The 22,492-nt window shown below is 37.9% G+C and overlaps 1 protein-coding gene across 4 annotated transcripts in view; it reads right to left on the reverse strand.

Annotated features, from left to right (window-relative positions):
* The window catches only part of CTNNA3 (catenin alpha 3), a 1,783,011-nt gene that overhangs the window by 1,540,801 nt on the left and 219,718 nt on the right, over positions 1 to 22,492 (reverse strand). For all 4 annotated transcript variants that reach the window (XM_045040980.1, XM_023240490.2, XM_045040981.1 and 1 more), the window contains one exon: positions 5,849 to 5,968. In XM_045040980.1, coding sequence (XP_044896915.1) covers positions 5,849 to 5,968 — 120 coding nt within the window. The remainder of the gene's footprint in view (positions 1 to 5,848; positions 5,969 to 22,492) is intronic.

Below are 22,492 nucleotides of genomic sequence, written 5' to 3' on the forward strand. Positions count from 1 at the left end.
AAGAAAAAAGCAGTGGTTCATTCCTGAACATCATCACTAAAGAGAAAACAATATTGTGCTGAACAATACCACCTGGAACCACAAGGGAAGTTTAGGTGCATAGGACGTAACTACGACTACATTAGTTGGGATTTAGCCAGCACATTGGGTCTACGACCTTCCACCACAGATTGTCATAGCACAATACTCAGGACCTTAATTTTACTGCCCAAGAGATACTACCACAAAAACACAGTAGAAGCAAATAATGCAACTTTTTTCTCAATAGGTATCAACAGTTTTTGTTGTTGTTGTTTTTGTCACACAGATCTCTAGCCCCTATATCACGTATGTCCAGAAACATTCTATCTGATATGTTCAGAGCAGTGCTGGACCTGATATGCAGTACAAAAATATACAGAATAGAGAGCACATTCTTATGGAACTTACAAACCATTATTGAAGATGGATTATGAGAATAATACAAAACAACATTATAACTACCACTTGTACCAACCACATGCCAGGCACGGTGCTAAGTCCTTTATATACTGATTCCTTTATGTATTTTAAAGGATTTAAAGCATTTATATATATACTTTATACTTCATATATTGTTTTCTTAAAATAGGCTATAAGTTAGGTATTATTTTCCTAACATTTTAAAAAAGAACTGTGGTGCCCAAGGTGGTACAGAGTAGTCTAACCAGATTTGGCTGACTACAAAGCCATACTCTAACTGGCACTACATGGATCTTGAATAAATATATAATCAATCAGATGCTAGATTGGATGACATGGATAAAAAGCTAAGAATGGCAAAGAAGGAAGAATTTACATATTGACTAGAAGTCATGGGATGAAGTGTCATGAAGGAGGCTAGACTTCAGTTTTGCTTTAAAGAATGATTAGCAGTTAAATAAGCAAATGGAAATACCAGATACTCTAAATACCAAGTTTTATAAACCTTATGAAAAGGGCAGAAGGCAAGAATAACATGGCATGATTAGGGAGATCAGGGGTATGTGATGTGTTCTGACATGGATGTGTATCTGAAGCACAATATTTTAATTTTATATATTTTCACATCAATATGTAAATGTGCTTTAGTCTACATAATGTCCAACTCAATAATGTCAACTTTAATTTATACCAAAGGACTTCAGAAGCCTCTGGAGAGGGGATGTGTCTCATAATGCAATTATAAATATTAAGGGTAGAAAAAGAGAGGAAGGAATTAAATTAGAGTACAGATAATCAAACTTTATTTTATTTTATTCCACAAAACCAAAACCCCAAGGAAATCTCTTGATTTATAACCTCTCAAATTAATATATAAATCTGGGCTCCATATAATAACTGAAGCTTACCATTACCATTCTCTATGTAACATTAACCAGGAAGATAAAAACCAAATAGTCCAAGCAGATAACCTCCAAGATTGCATCTCCAGATAATAAAAACTGAAAAAGTCTCCAGACTCTCAGGTTAATCTTGCCTTGTCATCTAGTTACTTCTGGCTGATTCAAACTAAAAAAACCATCACCTCATCTATCAGGGCCTCCTCTCACCTCTTCCAACCAAAGCTATTTTCAACATTAGTCTTTTTGACAGTAGGAAAATGTAGAGATGCTTGTGCCCCAACTTAAAATATAGCCTAAGGAATAGTTGAAGTATAAGCACTAACTCTTAAAGAAAAAAGAAAGGAAAGGAAAGGAAAGGAAAGGAAAGGAAAGGAAAGGAAAGGAAAGGAAAGGAAAGGAAAGGAAAGGAAAGGAAAGGAAAGGAAAGGAAAGGAAAAGGGAAAGGGAAAGGGAAAGGAAAAGGAAAAAAAAAAGGAAAAGGAAAGGAAATAGCTAAGATCACACCTAGAGGAGAGAAGGTACAGTAACTCCAAAAAATAAAGGTAAAAGATGAGAGCAAAGTACTCCAGGGATCCCTCTGGCCCAGGGAAAGAAATCTCTCAAAATGATGTTAAAATGTCATAGAAAGGGACAAGAAATAAAATCTAATGAATGAGTCCAAGAAAATATTTGTAATCAATTCACTGGTCATCCATAATTCATAATTAAGGTAATATTAACATTTTGTGCCTGTTTAAAGAAGTGGACGGAAAATGAAATATGTTAGGAGAAAAACTAAATAAATAAGGCAAGGGGCAATCTGTCAATCTTCCACATCCAGGAAGCCAAAGGGTAAATGCCTTTCTGAATTTTAAAAGTAGAGTAAGACACATCAATTTTAATTGCCTGGATTCTGAGGCCAAAACTTTGGGCATGCTTCCTTGTTTAAAATAACAACAGCACCAACAAGTATTTACTGAGCATTTGCCATGGGTCAGATACTGTTGTGAGCACTGTAGAGAATACAGCATTGAAGGTGACAGACGAGGCTCTGTCCTTATGGAGCTTACGTGCTGTCACAAAAAGGAATGATAAATATGGTTAGACCAGGGAACAAAGCATGACTAATTCTCTGGTAAAAAGAATCCTGCCTTATAAGGCAGAATCTTTCTTGCTGAATTGCAATTTTACAGAGACCTGAATCTTTTCCAGTAGGAGAAACTTACTTGTATGGGTTTAATAGGTTTGGAGGCCTTTTAAGGTGCAGGATTGGAGATAAAAGGCAAATCCTGTCAAGTCAGAGAAGAGTTGATGTTCTGACTCTTCCAACCCTGCCCGTCCTAATTCACAATTCATCTGTGACTTTGGTACAGAACTTGGTTAATACAACAAATTTCTAGAAAGCTCTGTTACATTTGGAAGCAAAATGAGAAGTAAACAAAATCTGTCTTCACTATTCTCTGCCATCTCCTTCATTTGCTACGTCTTCTTGTATTCCTGTCTTTTTCTCTCCCTTTTTTCTATTTTAAGATTTTTTAAATTCTTCAAAGAATCAATGTTTTCATTTATGATAATATCTTCCCAGGTCTTATTCTTAATATCCCTTCACAGAGACAGGCTGGGGGGTGGGGGGTTGGGTGATCAATTAAATCAAGAGTTCTAGGGACACAGTGTAAAACCAAGTACAGTTTAATTTCCCTCACTTGAGCCCTCTTATCATATCCCTACAAGTCCCCTTCCCTCTTTTTCCATCACTCTTTGGTTCCTGACTTTCTTTCTACTCTATCATCCTCTTTCTCCTTCCCTCCAATTCTCCTCCCATCTTTTCTGGGTAGAAAAAAAATGATCACTGATAGGGAGAGGTGGAGTTGAATAATACAAAAGGATTGACAGTCTGATGTGTATGCAGTTAAATTTTGTCCCTTTGAGTTTAAAACACTGCCTTGTGTGAATAAATTTCACTAGAACCATGGTTACTAGACATAACACTCAGAAGATTGTGAAGATAAAGTTTGATGCATTTTCTTAGCTGTCTAAAGATATTCTTCCAAAAATCCTTTTGTGTTTTTGTATATATTGAACAATTTGCATGAGAGAAAGAGAGGCAGAGAGAGAAGTGTTTTGCCTGTTTTGCCTCCCACCAGGTAAGGTACTCCACTCCAAAGGTCTCTTTATGCCCTGGGTCTGGCATCCCTAAAATTATCTTCATATTGCATATCTAGACCTCCTCACTTTCCTACCCCAGCCTGGCTCCCTGCAGGGATACTGGGAATAAGACTCCACCCAGGTGTGGAGTCCTACAGATTTAGACTTGAAGCCCAGCTTTATGTCTTATTAGCCCAGTGACCTCAGGCAAGTTACTTAACTCTCTTAACAATTTTCTTGCTTTAAAATGGTGCTCATAAAACCATCCCCATTATATTGTTATCAACATTTCAGTATCTAATCTATATAGGTATTAATCACCATGTGTGATACATAATTGCCATTTAATAGTATATATGATGTGTGTGTGTATGTGTGTGTGTGTGTATATATATATATATATATATATATATATATATATACACACACACACACATATATTTACACCCCATGTGCCCATATGTTACTCATACACACATGCAATTTACTTATCTGTCCTCAAGGCCATCCTGTCAGAGTTCTGCCCTCCTGCCCTTGAAGCATTAGCATTTTTCCAAATTCACAATTAGCTAATGCAAGAATCTAATCAATGAAAATGTGCTAATAAGAAAGAATAAGAGAAGAGGGTAGTGACTACTGCCTGCCAACTCAAATATCCCTCAGTGGTAAAATATGGCTCTTGGAAAACAAAACTGTACTAAAAAATGCATAGGCCAGAGCAGTGACTTATGATGTGAATTTTAAGTAGCATCATATGGGAGATTCCTGTAGTAGTTCTCTGTAACTGTGACTGCTTCTGTACATGTGCTAATATGTAAGCCCTCACTAATTTTAAAATAAGTAAATAAAACTTCAATGGATATTGTGTCCTTTTCATACAAATTAAATATATGCAGAGATACTCCATTTACCCCAGAACATTCTACAAAACAAATACACCTTCTCAGGAATACAGGGCAATGGGAAGGCTAAATGCCCATGCAATGTCAGTGATAGAGCAAACCCAGAACACAATTCTCTTTTCAAGTCAATATTTCTAGACCATACTGTGGTGACTTCCATAAGGTGTAACTAATAAGTCATACAGAGAAAGATGGATACCATATGTTTTCATTTTATGTGGATCCTGAGAAACTTAACAGAAGACCATGGGGGAGGGGAAGGGAAAAAAAAAAGAGAGGGAGGGAGTGAAACCATAAGAGACTCTTAAAAACTGAGAATAAACTGAGGGTTGGTGAGGATGGGAGGGAGGGGAGGGTAGGTGATGGTTATTGAGGAGGGCACCTGTTGGGATGAGCACTGGGTGTTGTATGGAAACCAATTTGACAATAAATTTCATATTAATAAATAAATATAAAAAATAATAAATAAATATAAAAAATAATAAATAAATAAATACCCACCTTTGAAAACTCCATCCAAAAGATCCAAAATTTGTGAATTGGGCAATGGCAAGAGAGTTGCACCTTTTGCCACACTAACAGGAAAGACTCTTAAGTAATGGACTCGGTGCCTGCCCATACGAGTCAGCCACTTAGTCATTTTTCTAGACGCTATCCATCACTGAGCACATTGCCGAATTTCATGCAACCTAATTTAAACGTCTATCTGGCTGCTCTGATTGGAATAAACAATCAAAGTAAAAGCTTGACAACTCTGACACCTAGTGGCTGGGAAGAAACTGGTGAAGATCAGTTTGGGAAAATTAGCTAGCTAATTACTGCGGTAGTATCTTGCAAACACACAGAACTTAATGATAATTAATACATTTTTTTAGTACTAATTCTAAAAGCAATCTTATAAAAGTCTATTTTGGCTCTGTATTTATTTGGAGTTTAAAAGGAGCCTGAAAGACTTGCATTTGTAAAGTATATTTTCCTGTTCAAATTTACACAGCAAAATTTCACTAATCTTCAGAGATCAAACAAGAAAACTAAAGGTTGATTCATACGTTGACATATTCATGATCCTTTCCCTTAATTTTGTATGTACATCTATATCCTTTTCCTGGTCATCAGGTGATTTTTCTCCTCAAGTATACCCCTGTCAAATATAAAAGCCATGTGGCCAAGCCATCACAGAGGTTTCCTATATGCCACTGAGGCATCCTGAATCAAAGGGTAGCTATATCTTCACAAACCAGCAGGAGTTTTCTTTAAGAGAGGTATATGGACACATGTGGAACCCCCCAAACTGCACATCTTAAAGCAAGGACCACAACGAATCTGTATGAACACGGCAGGTCAGCACAGCACAGCACAACCTATTTCTGCCCTAAACATTAGAAGGTAAGTTTCCCCAGATCCACTTAAAACTGACAGGCAGGATGGTAGGAAGCTAAAGTGTTCATCTCCTCCACCAAGGAAAGTTCTGACTCCTACCTGCTGACGTTTGAAGGCTAAATAATCCAGATTTTCCAGCTCCTTCCCAAGCTTCTGGTAGGTTTTCTGGAGGTCAGATTTATTGGAAACGTTTTTAAGAGACTCAAATGTTCTTTGAAACTGAAATTGAAAACAAAAGTAAATCATTAGGATAGCAGCACATTTTCCTCGAATGCCTAACTAGCTATAACAGGGAAAGAGTCAACACTGAGCCTCAGTTTCCCTCATTCATAATAGAAAGATAACAAATACTAATTGCCTTTCAATGAAATTTAAGAAAGACTGATTATAAAGGATTAGAAGCTGTATCATAAGAACAACAAACATTATTGCATGAATGGGAAGCGTGTTTAGTCTTCATTCCAACAAAAGAGCATACTGCATTTTCAAAAAATGGGTGCCTGGGTGGCTCAGTCAGTTAAGTGACTGACTCTTGATCTCAGCTCAGGTCTTGATTTCGGGGTCATGAGTTCAAGCCCCACATTGGACTCTGCGCTGGGCATGAAGCCTACTTGAAAAAAAAAAAGGAAACCTGTTTTAGCATACACCACTACTTCTAAAAAAAAACTGCAATGAATATATGATTTTAAATCATAATGAGGAAGTATTAAAAGGGCTCTCACATTCCAATCATGGAAACAAATTCATGTAAAGGTAGCTACTTGCCTCTACAGACATATCTATGCAAAATAAGTACCCTACAAACTTCAACCAGGAAGATCTCTCAGATCTTATATTTTGAGAAGGAAAGAAAACTAACATTTTGGCAATGGAAGCATATGTAGCATGTTCAGCAAACATTTATTCATTTCTGCTCTATAATGCAGATGAGTTATAAAATCAGTTCTGCTGAATCAGAACACTTCTGTTCATTTTTGAGTCAGATACTAGATAAACACAAAGGAGACAAATTGCAGTGGATCATAGAATATTGTTCTGCTGCTAATAATTAATTAAGCAAAGGGAGCTCACAAGAAATTCAATTCTTGATTTATTTTAGTAAATTAGAACATACTTTGGAAGATTAGTGATTTAAAATGTCAAGTAATGTCACTTACAATGACATTTACATTTGCTCTCTCTTCATGCCATTCATTTCCCATATTCTCACTGTGTGCCTTTAGATAGACTCCTACAGATAGAGACTTCACCATCTTAAACACACCAGAATTCCACTGTGACTATGATGCTGTGAGACAGGCTAGTAAGATTTTATAGAGTATTATTAAGTTTCCAGGGAAATTACTTGACCCTTACTATTCAAACTCTATGGAGTAAGTCATATTATAACGGCATTCTACTGAATTAAATCCTCAATTTCACGAAAGCAACATGTTTATCTCAATCCAAGGTGACAGAGGAAAAAGAAATGAGAAATAACAGTGCTAAGCTTCCACAGCTCTACAGTAAATTATATTCAACAAATAATCTTTTAGAACCTACTATGCACAAGGTACTATGAATATAAAACACATTTCCTGCCCTAAAGGAACTTACAGACTACCAAGGAAACTAGACATGAAACTCAGAAGTGGGAAAGGCACTGACATTTACTGTGGGCCCGCTCAGTGCCAGGTACTTGAAGTCTCCCAGCTGAATCCTCACAGGATTTCCTATTTCTCTCCCCATTCTACAAGTGAGTAAACTGTTACTCAGAAAATATAAACTGGGTTTTTACGACAATATTTGTGCTTATTCTACTATACCATTAACTCCAACACAAGGCAATGCAGTAAAGAGAGTACAAAAACAAAGGGATAAAAGCAACATGTTGTAAAACAGGAAAAAAAATCTTTATATTAATTGAGGGATCAGGCTGGGTAGAAGACATGAAGAGATCTGAATTGAGTTCCAAATGGCAGGAGAGTTCTCAGAACCTTAAATGGGAACAAACTCTACCCATCAGTTTAAACATAGCCAAAGTCTGCTCCTTTTCCTCATTTTATAGCAAACATAATTTTGATGTAATTTTAATGACCTTTATATTAACTCTCTCTCATGTTGCACGATCATTCCTGTGCCTTGCCCTTTTCTTGGTCCCTTCTTGCTATGTTCAAGTCAAAATACTAGATCTAACATTCTAAACAACTTAAGTAATTTCACTTATAATTAATATAAACTGTTTTACTATTCTGTTTAATTCTAAGCACTTTATTTTCCCTAAAAAAATATTAGCTCTACTTCTCAAATATTTCTTCTTCACATTTATTTCTGTGAACTTTATATAGCTACAAGTAGGAACTTTAGGGTAAACACATTTGTAAGTCTTCAAAATAAAAAATAAAAAAAAAAAACATGAAAATCAAGCAGTATGTTCATGGCCAAAGAAAAAAGGGAGAAAATCCAGCAATCACACATCACCACAAAATGTTTTTCTGAAAGACCAGAGTTTGTGTGAAATGGAGATTTTTAAGTTTGACCTTTCATTATCAAGACTTACACTCTCCATTTATTGATACTAAATAGCTCAAAGCACTCAAACTATGATGATTCATTTATTTAAGTAGATTTTTCCCATACAACAACAAATAATTGTCAAGGAGAGGTCATACAATATCTATTGTGTACTTTAGGTTAGATCCCTAGTAAGCACACCCCGTCTCTCTCTATTTATATTTAAAGATGCTAAAGAGTAAAAGCAATAATTTGGTTTGCAGATAAAGCTGACATAAAAAGATATTAAAAATGGGGCGCCTGGGTGGCGCAGTCGGTTAAGCGTCCGACTTCAGCCAGGTCACGATCTCGCGGTCCGGGAGTTCGAGCCCCGCGTCAGGCTCTGGGCTGATGGCTCAGAGCCTGGAGCCTGTTTCTGATTCTGTGTCTCCCTCTCTCTCTGCCCCTCCCCCGTTCATGCTCTGTCTCTCTATGTCCCAAAAAAAAATAAATAAACGTTGAAAAAAAAATTTTTTTAAAAAGATATTAAAAATAAGACAATGATTAAAGTGAGGCTTACATTTTACTTAAAAAAATCAGATGTTGACCTTATTTGAGGATTTTTCATTCCAACAGGTCACTATGCTTGATCACTGAAATAGACCTCTTGAGATTTTCTCAATGTGTTGCAATTTCATTACGTTGACTATGTCTCAAAATAAATGATCTCTCACTTGAAGATAAGTTGGGAAAGGAAGCACAACTAATTGAAGAGATTTTAACATTCCTAGATTTTACCTGTTCAACTTTTGAGTGGAAATTTAAAACAAGCAAAGAAGTCCCAAATAATTTGTTGGACATTAAATTTATCCTGTTAATATTTTTACCTTACTATAAACAAAATTCAAACATAAAAAGAAAAAGCCCAATGAATAAATCTGACCCATGAACACGCCTAGGAATGCTTTAAAACTGCCGAAAGAGAATATCAAGATGGTCTCTGAACTGAGAAATAAATGCAAATTCTGTCCTATTTGACAACCTTATCAAATATCACAAGACAGACAAGACAAAAATGAGAAGATGCAAACATTATCTCTAAGCCCAAAATCTGCCATTAAAGTAAGCACTCTAAACACTCCCACAGTGTTTTCTCATCAAATTCTTTTCTGTTCAGATTTTGGTTCAAGATGGCAATGTAGGAAGATCCTGAATTCACATCCTCCCACAGACACACTGAAGCTACAGCTATATATGTAACAATTTCCTCTGAAAAAAACTAAAAACTGGCAGAGCAACTGCTTCACATCAAGCAAATGAAATGTAAACCACATCAAAACAGGTCGGAAAAGCTAAGGCACAAACTCACCATAAACCCTATCCCCATCACGGCAACCAACATTTGGGAGGAAACTCAAAACCCACAGCTATCCCTGAGTATTATAGGATTTGTATGCCACTTTAGACATGCCAATATTTAAGACCAACACCTAAAACAAGTGGCTTTGAAGACCAATAAGCCTCATGCTCACAAGATCCACAGGGCCACTGGCAAACTGAGAAATGGCTCTTAAAAAGCTGCATGCAGATTCATCCACCAAGAGCCCAGCACAGAAGCTGCTCTTGAAAAGCATCCCAACCTTACATGAAAAAGACTCACTTACTAATTTTATTTTATTTTTTTAACTTAATTCCAGTATAGTTAACATACACTATTATATTAATTTCAGGAAGACAATATAGTGATTCAACAATTCTATACCCTACTCACTGCTCATCAGTGCACATACGTGTACTCTTAATCCCTCTCACCTATTTCACCCATTCCCTCCCCCCCTTTAGTAACCATCAGTTTATTCTTTATAGATAAGAGTCCACTTTTGGTTTGTCTTTTTTCCTTTGTTTGATTGGGTTATTTTTTCTAAGTTTTTATTTGAATTCCAGTTAGTTAACATAGAGTGTAATATTAGTTTCAAGTGTACAATATAGTTATCCAACAATTCCATACAATACCCAGTGCTCATCACAAGTGCACTCCTTACTCCCCATCACCTATTTAACCCATGACCTAATTCACCTCCTTTCTGGTAACCATCAGTTTGTTCTCTATAACTAAGATTCCATGTCTTGGTTTGCCTCTCTTTTTTTTCTTTCCCTGTGCTCATTTGTTTTGTTTCTTAAATTCCACATAAGAGTGAAATCACACGATATTTGTCTTTCTCTGACTTGTTCCATGTAGCATAATACTGTATAGCTCCATCCATGTCATTGCAAATGACAAAAATTTCATTCTTTTTTAGATGTCTGAGTAATATTCCGCTGTATATATGCACCCCTTCTTTACCATTCATCAGCCAGTGGACATGGGGGCTGTTTCCATAATTTGACTATTGTAGATAATGCTGCTATAAACTTTGGGATGCATGTACCCTTTTGAATTAGTGTTTTTGTATTTGGGGGTAAATACCTGCTAGTGCAAATGCTGGATTGTAGTTCTATTTTTTTTAACTTTTTGAAGAGCATCCATACTATTTTCTAGAGTGGCTGTACCAGTTTGCATTCAAACCAACAGTGCAGGAGGTTCCCTTTTCCCCACGGTCTCCCCAACACTATTGATTTTTGTGTTGTTGATTTTAGCCATTGTGACAGGTGGAAGGTCATAACTCACTATAGTTTTGATTAGTATTTCCCTGATCATGAGTGACGTTGACCATCTTTTCATGTGTTTGTTAGTCATCTATCTTCTTTGGAAAAATGTCTATTCATGACTTCTGTCCATTTTTTAATTGGATCATTTATTTTTGGGGTATTGAGTTTTAGAAGTTCTTTATACATTTTGGATACTAATCCTTTCTCAGAGATATCATTTGTAAGTATCTTCTCCTGTTCCATATGTTGCCTTTTAGTTTTTCTTCCTACACTGTGCAGAAGCTTTTTATTTTGAAGTCCTAACAGTTTATTTTTGCTTTTGTTTCCCTTGCCTCAGGAGACAATTATAAAGAAGTTGCTATGGCCAATGTCAAAGAAGTTACTGCCTATGTTCTGGGATCTTTATGGTTTCAGGTCTCACGTATAGGTCTTTAATCCATTTTGAGTTTATTTTTGTGTATGATGTAAGAAAGTCATCCATTTACATTCTTTTGCATGTTGCTGTTTAGTTTCCCAGCACCATTTGTTAAAGAGACATTCATTTACCCATTGGATACTCTTTCCCACTTTGTCAAAGATTAATTGACCATATAGTTGTGGATTCATTTCTGAGTTTTCTATTCTATTGATCTATGTGTCTATTTTTGTGCCAGTACCATATTGTTTTGAGCACTACAGATTTGTAATATAACTTGAAGTCCAGACTCATGATGCTTCCAGCTTTGCTTTTCTTTTTCAAGGTTGCTTTGGCTATTCAAGGTTTTTTGTGGTTCCCTACAAATTTTAGGATTGTTAATTCTAGCTCTGTGAAAAATACAGTTGGTGTTTTGATAGGGATTTCATTAAGTGTAGATTGCTTTGGGTAGTACAGACATTTTAACAATATTTGTTTTTCCAAACCATGAGCACGGATTGGAATATTTTCCACTTGTTTCTGTCAACGTCAATATCATGCATCCATGTTTTATAGTTTTCAGAGTATAGGTCTTTCATCTCTTTGGTTAAGTTTATTCTCAGATATATTATAATCTTTGGTGCAACTGTGAAGAGGATTGCTTTCTTTTTTTTAATATTTTTTATATTTAATTATTTTTGAGAGAGAGAGAGAGAGAGAATGCACAAGTAGGGGAGGGGCAGAGAGAAAGACACAGAATGAGAAGCCGGCTCCAGGCCCTGCACTATCAGTGCAGAGCCCAATGTGGGGCTCAAACTCATAAACTGTGAGATCATGACCTGAGCCGAAGTCAGATGCTGAACCAACTATGCCACCCAGGCGCCCCAAGAGGATTGCCTTCTTAATGACCCTTTCTGTTGCTTTGTTATTAGTATAAAAAGGTACAACAGATTTCTGTACTTTAATTTTGTATCCTGAAACCTACTGAATTTATTAGTTCATATCATCTGCAAATTGTGAAAGTTTTGCTTCTTCTCTACCAATCTGTATGCCTTTTATTCCTTCCTCTTGTCTGAATGGTATGACTAGGACTCCAGCATTATGTTAAATAATAGTGGTGACAGTGGACATCCTTGTCTTCTTCCTGACTACAGAGGAAAAGCTCTAGTTTTTCACTATTGTGTATGATGTTAGCTGTGGGTCTTTCATATAAGGTCTTTATTATATTGAGGTATGTTCCCTCTAATCCTACTTTGTTGAGGCTTCTTATAATGAATGGATGTTGTACTTTGTCAAACACTTTTTCTGCATCTATAGAAATGATCATAAGATTTTTATCACTTGTTTTATTGATGTGATGCATCACATTCATTAACATGCAAATACTGAACAACCCCTGTAGCCCACAAATAAATCCTACTTGATTGTGGTGAATCATTTTTTAATGTATTGTTAGACTCAGTTTGCTAATATTTTGTTGAGGATTTTTGCATCTATATTCAACAATGATAATAGTCTGTAGTTCTCTTTTTCTATAGTGTCTTAACCTGGTTTCGGTATCAAGGTAAGGCTGGCTTCATACAATGAGTTACGAAGTTTTCCTTCCTCTTCTATTTTTTAGAATAGATTGAGGAGAATAGGTATTAGTACTTCTTTAAGTATTTAGTAGAATTCACCTGTGAAGTTCTCTGGCCCTGGACTTTCATTTGCTGAGAGTTTTTTGATTACTGATTCAATTTCATTGCTGGTAAGTAATTGGTCTGCTCAAATTTTTTCTATTTCTTCCTGTTTTAGTTTTGAGAGGTTATATGTTTCCAGGAATTTATCCATTTCTTCTAGATTGTCTAGTTTGTTACCATATAATTTTCACAATATTCTCTTACAATCTTTTGTATCTCTGGGGTGTTGGTTGTTATTTCTCCCCTTTCATTTCAGATTTTATCTATTTGAATCTCTCTCTGTCTCTCTCTCTGTCTCTCTCTGATGGGTCTGGCTAAAGGTTTATTGATTTTCTTGATGTTTTCAAATAATCTGCTCCTGGTTTCATTCATCTATTCTATTGGTTTTATAGTTTCTATATCATTTATTTCTGCTCTAATCTTTCTTATTTCCTTTCTTCTACTGGTTTTAGGTTGTGTTTGTTGTTCTTTTTCTAGTTCGTTTAGATGTAGGGTTAAGTTTTTTATTTGGGATTTTTCTTGCTTCTTGAAGTAAGTAAGAAAGTTTATTGCAGTAAATTTCCCTTTTAGAAGTGTTTTTGCTGCATCCCAAACATTTTGGGCCATCGTGTTTTCATTTTTTCTCGATGTATTTTTTTTATTTCCTCTTTCATTTCTTAATTGACTCCTTTGCTGTTCAGTAGAATGTTACTTAACCTTCATGTATTTGTGCTCTTTCCAGATTTTTTCTTGTGGTCCATTTCTAGAGTCCCAGCATTGTGGTCAGAAAAGATGTGTAGTAGGACTTCAATCTTTGTACATTTCTGGGGCTTGTTTTGTGGTCTAATATTGATCTATTCCAAAGAATGTTCCATGTGCACTTGAAAAGAATGTATATTCTACTGTTTTAGAATTCTAATTCTACTGTTTAAATCCATCTGGCCCAGTGTGTCATCCAAAGCCACTGTTTCCTTGTTGATTTTTCTGCTTAGGTGATCTGTCCATTGATGTAAGTGGGGTGTTAAAGTTCCCTACAATTATTATATTACTATTGATTATTTCCATTATGGTTGTTATTAACTATTTTATGTATTTGGATTCTCTCATGTTGGGTGCATAAATATTTGTAATTGTTATATCTTCTTGTTGGATTGTCCCCTTTATGATTATAGTGTCCTTTGTCTCTTGTTATAATCTTTGATTAAAATCTATTTTGTCCTATTGAAGTATTGCAACCCTGGCATTTTCACTTCCATTTGAATGATACTTGCTTCTACATCACTTCACTGTCAGCCCACATGTGTCTTTAGGTCTGAAATAAGTCTCTTGTAGGCAGCATAAAGGTTGATCTTGTTTTTTATCCATTCCATTACCCTATGTCTTTTTGTTAGAACTAAGTTTAGCCCATTTACATTCAAAGTAATTATTTACAGGTATGCACTTTTTGCCATTTTTAAACTTGATTTATGGTTGTTTATGTAATTCTCTGTTCCTTTTTTCTTTTGCTCTCTTCTCATTCTTTCGTAATATACTTGGATTCCTTTCTCTTAATTCTTTGCACATCTATTATTGGTTTTTGATTTATGGTTACCATTAGGTTTGCATATAACATCTTCTGCATATAGCAGTCTATGCTCACTTAAGTTTGAAGCCATTCTCTACTCTCCTCACCACATTTTTTTTTAATTTTTTTTTAACGTTTATTTATTTTTGAGACAGAGAGAGACAGAGCATGAACGGGGGAGGGTCAGAGAGAGGGAGACACAGAATCCGAAACAGGCTCCAGGCTCTGAGCTGTCAGCACAGAGCCCGACGCGGGGCTCAAACTCACGGACCGTGAGATCATGACCTGAGCCGAAGCCGGACGCTCAACCGACTGAGCCACCCAGGCGCCCCTCCTCACCACATTTTAGGTATATGGTGTCATGCTTTACTTTTTTTTTTATTTTATGAGTCCCTTGACTTATTTTTACAGTTATACTTATTTTTACAGTGTTTATGCTTCCTACTTTTCTTACTCTTACTTCTGGTCTTTCCTTTCCACTCAGAGAGTCCCCTTTCACATTTCCTGAATGTCTGGTTTAGTGGTCATGAGCCTCTTTAGTTTTTGTTTCTCTAAGAAACTATTTATCTTTCTTCTATTCTGAATGATAGCCTTACTGGCTAGAGTATTCTTGGGTGTATATTTCTTTCTTTTCAGCATTTTGAACATGTCATGCCACTCCCTTCAGGCCTGCAGTTTCTGCTGAAAAATCCACTCAGAACATTACAGAGTTTCCCTTATATATGTTTTCTTTTCTATTGATGCTTTTGAAATTCTCTCCTTATCATTATTGTCATTTTAATTACTATGGGTCTTAGGGTAATGTCCTTGGATAGTTTTTGTTGGGGGATCATTGTGCCTCCTGGACCTCAGTATCTATTTCTTTTGCCAAATTTGGGGAGTTTTTTAACTATTACTTCTTCAAATAATTTTTTTGCCTTTTTTCTCTCTCTCTTCTCCTTCTGGGATCCTTATAATGCAAATGTTATTACACTTCATGATGCCACTGAGTTCCCCAAGTCATTCTCATTTTGTTTGTTTGTTTTTTCCTCTCACCTGCTTAGCTTCTTTTCCATTACTCTGTCCTCCAGGTTGCTGATCAGTTCTTCTACTTCCTCTGGTCTACTATTTATTCTATTTATTATATTTTTAATTTCACTTATTGAGTTCATCATCCCTGATCAGTTCTTTTTTATGTTTTCTATCTCTTTGATAAAGGTTTCAGAGAAGTCTTCCACTCATCTCTCAACTCCAGTGAGTATCTTTATGATCATTATTTAAATTCTCTATCAGGCATATTATGTCTATTTCACTTAGGTCTCTTGCTATGATTCTGTCCTGTTATTTCATTTGGGATACTGGTTTTGGGCTTTATTTGATGTTCCTTTTCCAGCACCTTTAGGTTTAAGATTAGTTTGTGTATTTGACTTTTCTTGTTTTTGTTTGTTTGTTTGTTTGTTTGTTTGTTTTTTAGAGTATGTGTGCATGAGCAGGGGAAGGGTAGAGACAGGGGGAGAGAGAATCTTAAGTAGGCTCCATGCCCAGAGAGGAGCCCAACATGAGGCTCAATATCATGACCGTGAGATCATAACCTGAGCCAAAATCAAGAGCTGAATGCTTAAATGACCAATTTAAATGACTAACCCAATTAAATGACTAACCCATTAAATGACATTTAAATGACTAACCCAATTGCCTGAAACTTTTTTTGCTTCTTGATAAAGGCCTGTATTGCTATCTACTTCCCACTTAGGACCAGCTTTACTTCATCCAAAAGGTTTGGGCTGCCATATTTTCACTTTTATTTTCTTCCTTTTTGCTTTAATTTCTTCTTTAATTTTCTGGTTAACTAATTCATGCTTTAGTAAGATGTTCTTTAACCTCTATGATTGGAAGGCCTTCCAAATTATTTCTTGTGGTTGACTTCAAGTTTCATAGCTTTATGGTCTGAAAATATACATTGTATAATCTCAATCTTTTTGTATGGCTTAGGCCTGATTTGTGACCCACTATGTGATCTATTCTGGAGAATGTTCCATATGCACATGAAAAGAATGTGTATTCTGCTGCTTTAGGATGAAATATTCTGAATATAATTGTCAAGTCCATCTGATGTGGTGTGTCATTCAAAGCCATTGTTTCTTTGCTGATTTCCTGCTTAGATGATCTGTCCATTGTTGTAAGTGGGATGTTAAAGTCCCCTACTATTATTGTATCAATGAATTTCTTTATGCTTCTTATTAATTGATTTATATATTTGGGTGCTTTCAAGTTGGGGCCATATTTATAACTGTTAGATCTTCTTGTTGGATAGACTCCTTTATTATGATATAGTGCCCTTCTTCATCTTATACCACAGTCATTGGTTTAAAATCTAGTTTGTCTAAATATGGCTACTCTGGCTTTCTTTTGATGTCCATTGGCATGATAATTTGTTCTCCACTCCATCACTTTCAATTTGGAGGTGTCTTTGGGTGTAAAATGAGTCTCTTATAAGCAGCATATCAATGGTTTTTGTTTTTTTAATCCAATTTGATACTCTATGTCTTTTGACTGGAGTATTTAGTCCATTTGCATTCAGAGTAATTGTGATAGATATTAATTTAGTGCCATTGTATTACCTGTAAAGTCACTATTCCAGTAGACTGTCTCTGTTGTTTTCTAGTCTTTGTTCTTTTGTCTCTTTCCCACTCAAATGGTCCCCTTTAATAATTCTTGCAGAGCTTGTTTATGGTCATGAACTACTTAGCTTTTGCTTGTCTTGGAAACTCTTTTTCTCTCTTTCTATTCTAAATGACAGTTTTGCTGGATAAAGAATTCTTGGCTGCATATTCTTCCCATTTAGCATGTTGAATATATCATGCCACTACCTTCCGGCCTGCCCAATTTCTATGAACAGGTGTGCTGCTAACTTTATGTGTCTACCCTTGTAAGTTAAGGATCTTTTGTCCTCAGCTGCTTTCAGAGTCTCTCTTTGTCTTTTGGAAGTTTCCCTAGGCAAACTTGTCTTGCACATGATATGTCTTGGTGTTGACCTGTTTTTGTTGATTTTTAGGGGAGCTCTCTGTGCCTCTTGGACTTGAATTCCTGTTTCCTTCCCTAGATTAAGAAAGTTATCAGCTAGAATTTATTCAAATAAACCTTCTGCCACTTTTTGCTGCCCTTCCTCTTGAACACATATGATATACATATTATTGCACTTTACAGAATCTCTGATTTCCCTAATTCTATATTCATGATCTAATAATTTCATTTCCTTCTTCTTTTCAGCCTCACTATTTTCCATAATTTTATCTTCTTTATCACCTATTTGTTCCTCTGCATCTTCCATTCTCATGATTACAACCAGTCAGTTTTGCATCTCAGTTACAACATTTTTATTTCAGCCTGACTAGTTTTTAGGTCTTTAATCTCTGCATCAAGGGTTGCTCTGGTGTCTTCTATTCTTTTTTCAAGGTCAGCTAGTTAATCCTCGTGACTGTTGTTCTAAATTCTTGTTTGGACATACTGCTTGTATCTGTTTTGATCAGATATCTGGCTGTGGTTTCTTCTTGGTCTTTCCTTTGGGAAAAATTCCTCCATCTTGTCATTTTGTCTAGGTTTCTGTCTTTTGTGTGTTATGACAACTTGTTATGTTTCCTGCTCCTGAGAGTAATGCTATATTAGGAAGGGGTCATATACTGTCCAGGGCGTGGTGCATCAAGGAAGGGTTTCCAGTATATGCTGTGCACTCTGCTGTTGTAATTTGGCTGCTTTGTCCCACAGGTGATCCTCTGCAGAGTTCCTTTTTGCTTGCAGTGGGAGTATTTAGATCTTTAACTAGGTGTGTTTTGATTTGTTAGAATATGCCTGATTTAAAAAAAAAAAGCCTGATCCAAAAAAAAAGTTGATCTGAAAAAAACATGAAAAGGAAACGAAAAACAAACAAATGAACAGAAACTATAAGCCTGATTTTTAAAAAAGAAAGAAAGAGAGGAGCAAAGATGGCAGAACAGCAGGGAAGCTTTTTGTGTAACTTACATCCATGAAATACAGCCAGACCAACACTAAACCATCCTACACACCTAGAAAACTTATTGGAAGATTAACACAACAATCTGCACAACCTGAACCACAGAATACAGCAGGTACACAGCATAGAGAGCTGAACTTGGGGAGCAAGAAGCCGTGAAAGGTAGGGAACTGCTTTTGTGAGTGGAGAGAGGACTGAGACTGGAGAGGTGGGGAGAATACGGGAAAAGCACCCCTCCCCAAAAGCAGCTGGAGAGAAAGTGGAAACTTGGAAATAGCTGCAAGGACTAAACTAAAAAGGGAGAAAGGAGAAAGGAGAGAGTTTAAATTCCATTAAGACTGTAAACAAGGAGAGCACAAAAGCTGCAACTCCGCAGCTCGATAGCTGGCAGTGCTCTGGTGGAACAGGGGAATCCCCAGGAACAGAGTGGGGACCAGGAGGTTCTCGAGCCACACAGGGAAAACCAGTTCCACTGCTGGAAGGACATTTGGTAGAGGCTGTTGAAGCCACCTGGTCCCAGCAGACCCCAGAAAATGGCCACATTCACTGGTGCTGGAACAAGGTCATTAAGGGTGAAGCCTGGTACCAGATGTGTGTTGTGATTTTCCATAATCCCTGAAATGCTGCTGCTACACTATCTCGCGTACTTTTTCTGGGATGGGCTGGCACCTGGCTGCAGTCTTGGGGCATCGGCAACAGCAGGGTCCAGTGGGCATTCCTAGGTGCAGCCGACATTCAGCCATTGCTCAGTGACACCCTCCTGCAGAGGGGTGGAATGGGTCAAAGCCGCAGTCCTTCAGAAGTAAGGGGCTGGGGAAAACAGCCACATCTCAGACAAAACTCAGGAGAGAGGTACTGCCTAGGGCCTGATCATGGAGAGTAAAAAAAGCAGGAGAAGACGAGAGCTGAAGACAGAGGATGCTGAGCCGGGAGAACAGACTGGGTGGCTGGGTGGCGCCATTTTCACCACTCCCACACATGCCTATACCCACCTATGAGCACCGCAACACTCCACCCAATTAGGCTAGCAGCGCCATCTAGTGGACAGTGGAGCTACTAAATTGAGCCCTGCCCAATTGGGCCAACTTCGCTCTTCAAGTACACAAGTCTCACCATTGGCTTAATTAATGGACTATAAAGAGCTACACAGACTGACTTCTAGGGGAAAACGAAGCAATTTCAGTCCTACTTCAACCTTAGCAGGTTCATCTATTCATTTTCTTTCTTTCTTGTTTCTTATTTTTCTCTTTGACAATACCTGGACCACTTTCTTATACCATACACAAAAATAAACTCAAAATGGATGAAAGACCTAAACTTAAGATAGGAAGGCATCAAAATCCTCGAGGAGAAAGCAGGCAAAAACCACTTTGATCTTGGCCATAGCAATTTCTTACTCAACATGTCTCTGGAGGCAAGGGAAACAAAAGCAAAAATGAACTACTGGGACCTCATCAAAATAAAAAGCTTCTGCAGGCCTGGAGGGAAGATGGCGGCGTAGGAGGACGCTGGGCTCACCGGGTCCTGCTGATCACTTAGATTCCACCTACACCTGCCTAAATAACCCAGAAAACCGCCAGAGGATTAGCAGAACGGAGTCTCCGGAGCCAAGCGCAGACGAGAGGCCCATGGAAGAGGGTAGGAAGGGCGGTGAGGCGGTGCGCGCTCCATGGACTGGCGGGAGGGAGCCGGGGTGGAGGGGCAGCTCGCCGGCCAAGCAGAGCCCCCGAGTCTGGCTTGCAAAAGCGGAGGGGCCTGACAGACTGTGTACCCACAACAAGCGCGACTTAGCGTCTGGGAGGTCATAAGTGAACAGCTCTGCTCAGAAAGCGGGAAGGCTGGAGGAAAAAGGGAGGGAGAGCTGCTGAGCCCCCGGACGACAGAGCTCAGTTTGGTGGGGAACAAAGGCGCTCGCCAGCGCCATCTCCCCCACCCACCCCCCAGCCAAAATCCCAAAGAGAACCAGTTCCTGCCAGGGAACTAGCTCGCTCCGCGAAAACACCCAAGTCTGTGCTTCTGCGGAGCCAAAACTCCAGCAGCGGATCAGATTCCCTCCTGCTGCCACAGGGCCCTTCCTGAAGTGGATCACCTAAGGAGAAGCAAGCTAAGCCTGCCCCCCCTGCCCCCGTGCACCTTGCCTACCCACCCCAGCTAATACGCCAGATCCCCAGCATCACAAGCCTGGCAGTGTGCAAGTAGCCCAGACAGGCCACGCCACCCCACAGTGAATCCTGCCCCTAGGAGAGGGGAAGAGAAGGCACACACCAGTCTGAATGTGGCCCCAGCGGTGGGCTGGGAGCAGACATCAGGTCTGACTACGGCTCCACCCACCAACTCCAGTTATACACCAGAGCATAGGGGAAGTGCCCTGCACTCCCGCACCACTCCAGGGACTATCCAAAATGACCAAACGGAAGAATTCCCCTCAGAAGAATCTCCAGGAAATAACAACAGCTAATGAGCTGATCAAAAAGGATTTAAATAATATAACAGAAAGTGAATTTAGAATAATAGTCATAAAATTAATCGCTGGGCTTGAAAACAGTATACAGGACAGCAGAGAATCTCTTGCTACAGAGATCAAGGGACTAAGGAACAGTCACGAGGAGCTGAAAAACGCTTTAAACAAAATGCATAACAAAATGGAAACCACCACAGCTCAGCTTGAAGAGGCAGAGGAGAGAATAGGTGAACTAGAAGATAAAGTTATGGAAAAAGAGGAAGCTGCGAAAAAGAGAGATAAAAAAATCCAGTAGTATGAGGGGAAAATTAGAGAACTAAGTGATACACTAAAAAGAAATAATATATGCATAATTGGTATCCCAGAGGAGGAAGAGAGAGGGAAAGGTGCTGAAGGGGTACTTGAAGAAATAATAGCTGAGAACTTCCCTGAACTGGGGAAGGAAAAAGGCATTGAAATCCAAGAGGCACAGAGAACTCCCTTCAGACGTAACTTGAATCGATCTTCTGCACGACATATCATAGTGAAACTGGCAAAATAAAAGGATAAAGAGAAAATTCTGAAAGCAGCAAGGGGTAAACGTGCCCTCACATATAAAGGGAGACCTATAAGACTCGTGACTGATCTCTCTTTTGAAACTTGGCAGGCCAGAAAGAATTGGCACGAGATTTTCAGGGTGCTAGACAGAAAAAATATGCAGCCAAGAATCCTTTATCCAGCAAGTCTGTGATTTAGAATAGAAGGAGAGATAAAGGTCTTCCCAAACAAACAAAAACTGAAGGAATTTGTCACCACTAAACCAGCCCTACAAGAGATCCTAAGGGGGACCCTGTGAGACAAAGTCCCAGAGACATCACTACAAGCATAAAACATACAGACATCACAATGACTCTCAACCCGTATCTTTCTATAATAACACTGAATGTAAATGGATTAAATGCGCCAACCAAAAGACATAGGGTATCAGAATGGATAAAAAAACAAGACCCATCTATTTGCTGTCTACAAGAGACTCATTTTAGACCTGAGGACACCTTTAGATTGAGAGTGAGGGGATGGCGAACTGTTTATCATGCGACTGGAAGCCAAAAGAAAGCTGGAGTAGCCATACTTATATCAGACAAACTAGACTTTAAATTAAAGGCTGTAACAAGAGATGAAGAAGGACATTATATAATAGTTACAGGGTCTATCCATCAGGAAGAGCTAACAATTATACATGTCTATGCGCCGAATACCGGAGCCCCCAAATATATAAAACAATTACTCATAAACATAAGCAACCTTATTGATAAGAATGTGGTAATTGCAGGGGACTTTAACACCCCACTTACATAAATAGATAGATCATCTAGACACACGGTCAATAAAGAAACAAGGGCCCTGAATGAGACATTGGATCAGATGGACTTGACAGATATATTTAGAACTCTGCATCCCAAAGCAACAGAATATACTTTCTTCTCGAGTGCACATGGAACATTCTCCAAGATAGATCATATACTGGGTCACAAAACAGCCCTTCATAAGTTTACAAGAATTGAAATTATACCA

Source organism: Felis catus, chromosome D2 (genome assembly GCF_018350175.1).
Source record: "Felis catus isolate Fca126 chromosome D2, F.catus_Fca126_mat1.0, whole genome shotgun sequence".
Classification (NCBI taxonomy): Eukaryota; Metazoa; Chordata; class Mammalia; order Carnivora; family Felidae; genus Felis; species Felis catus.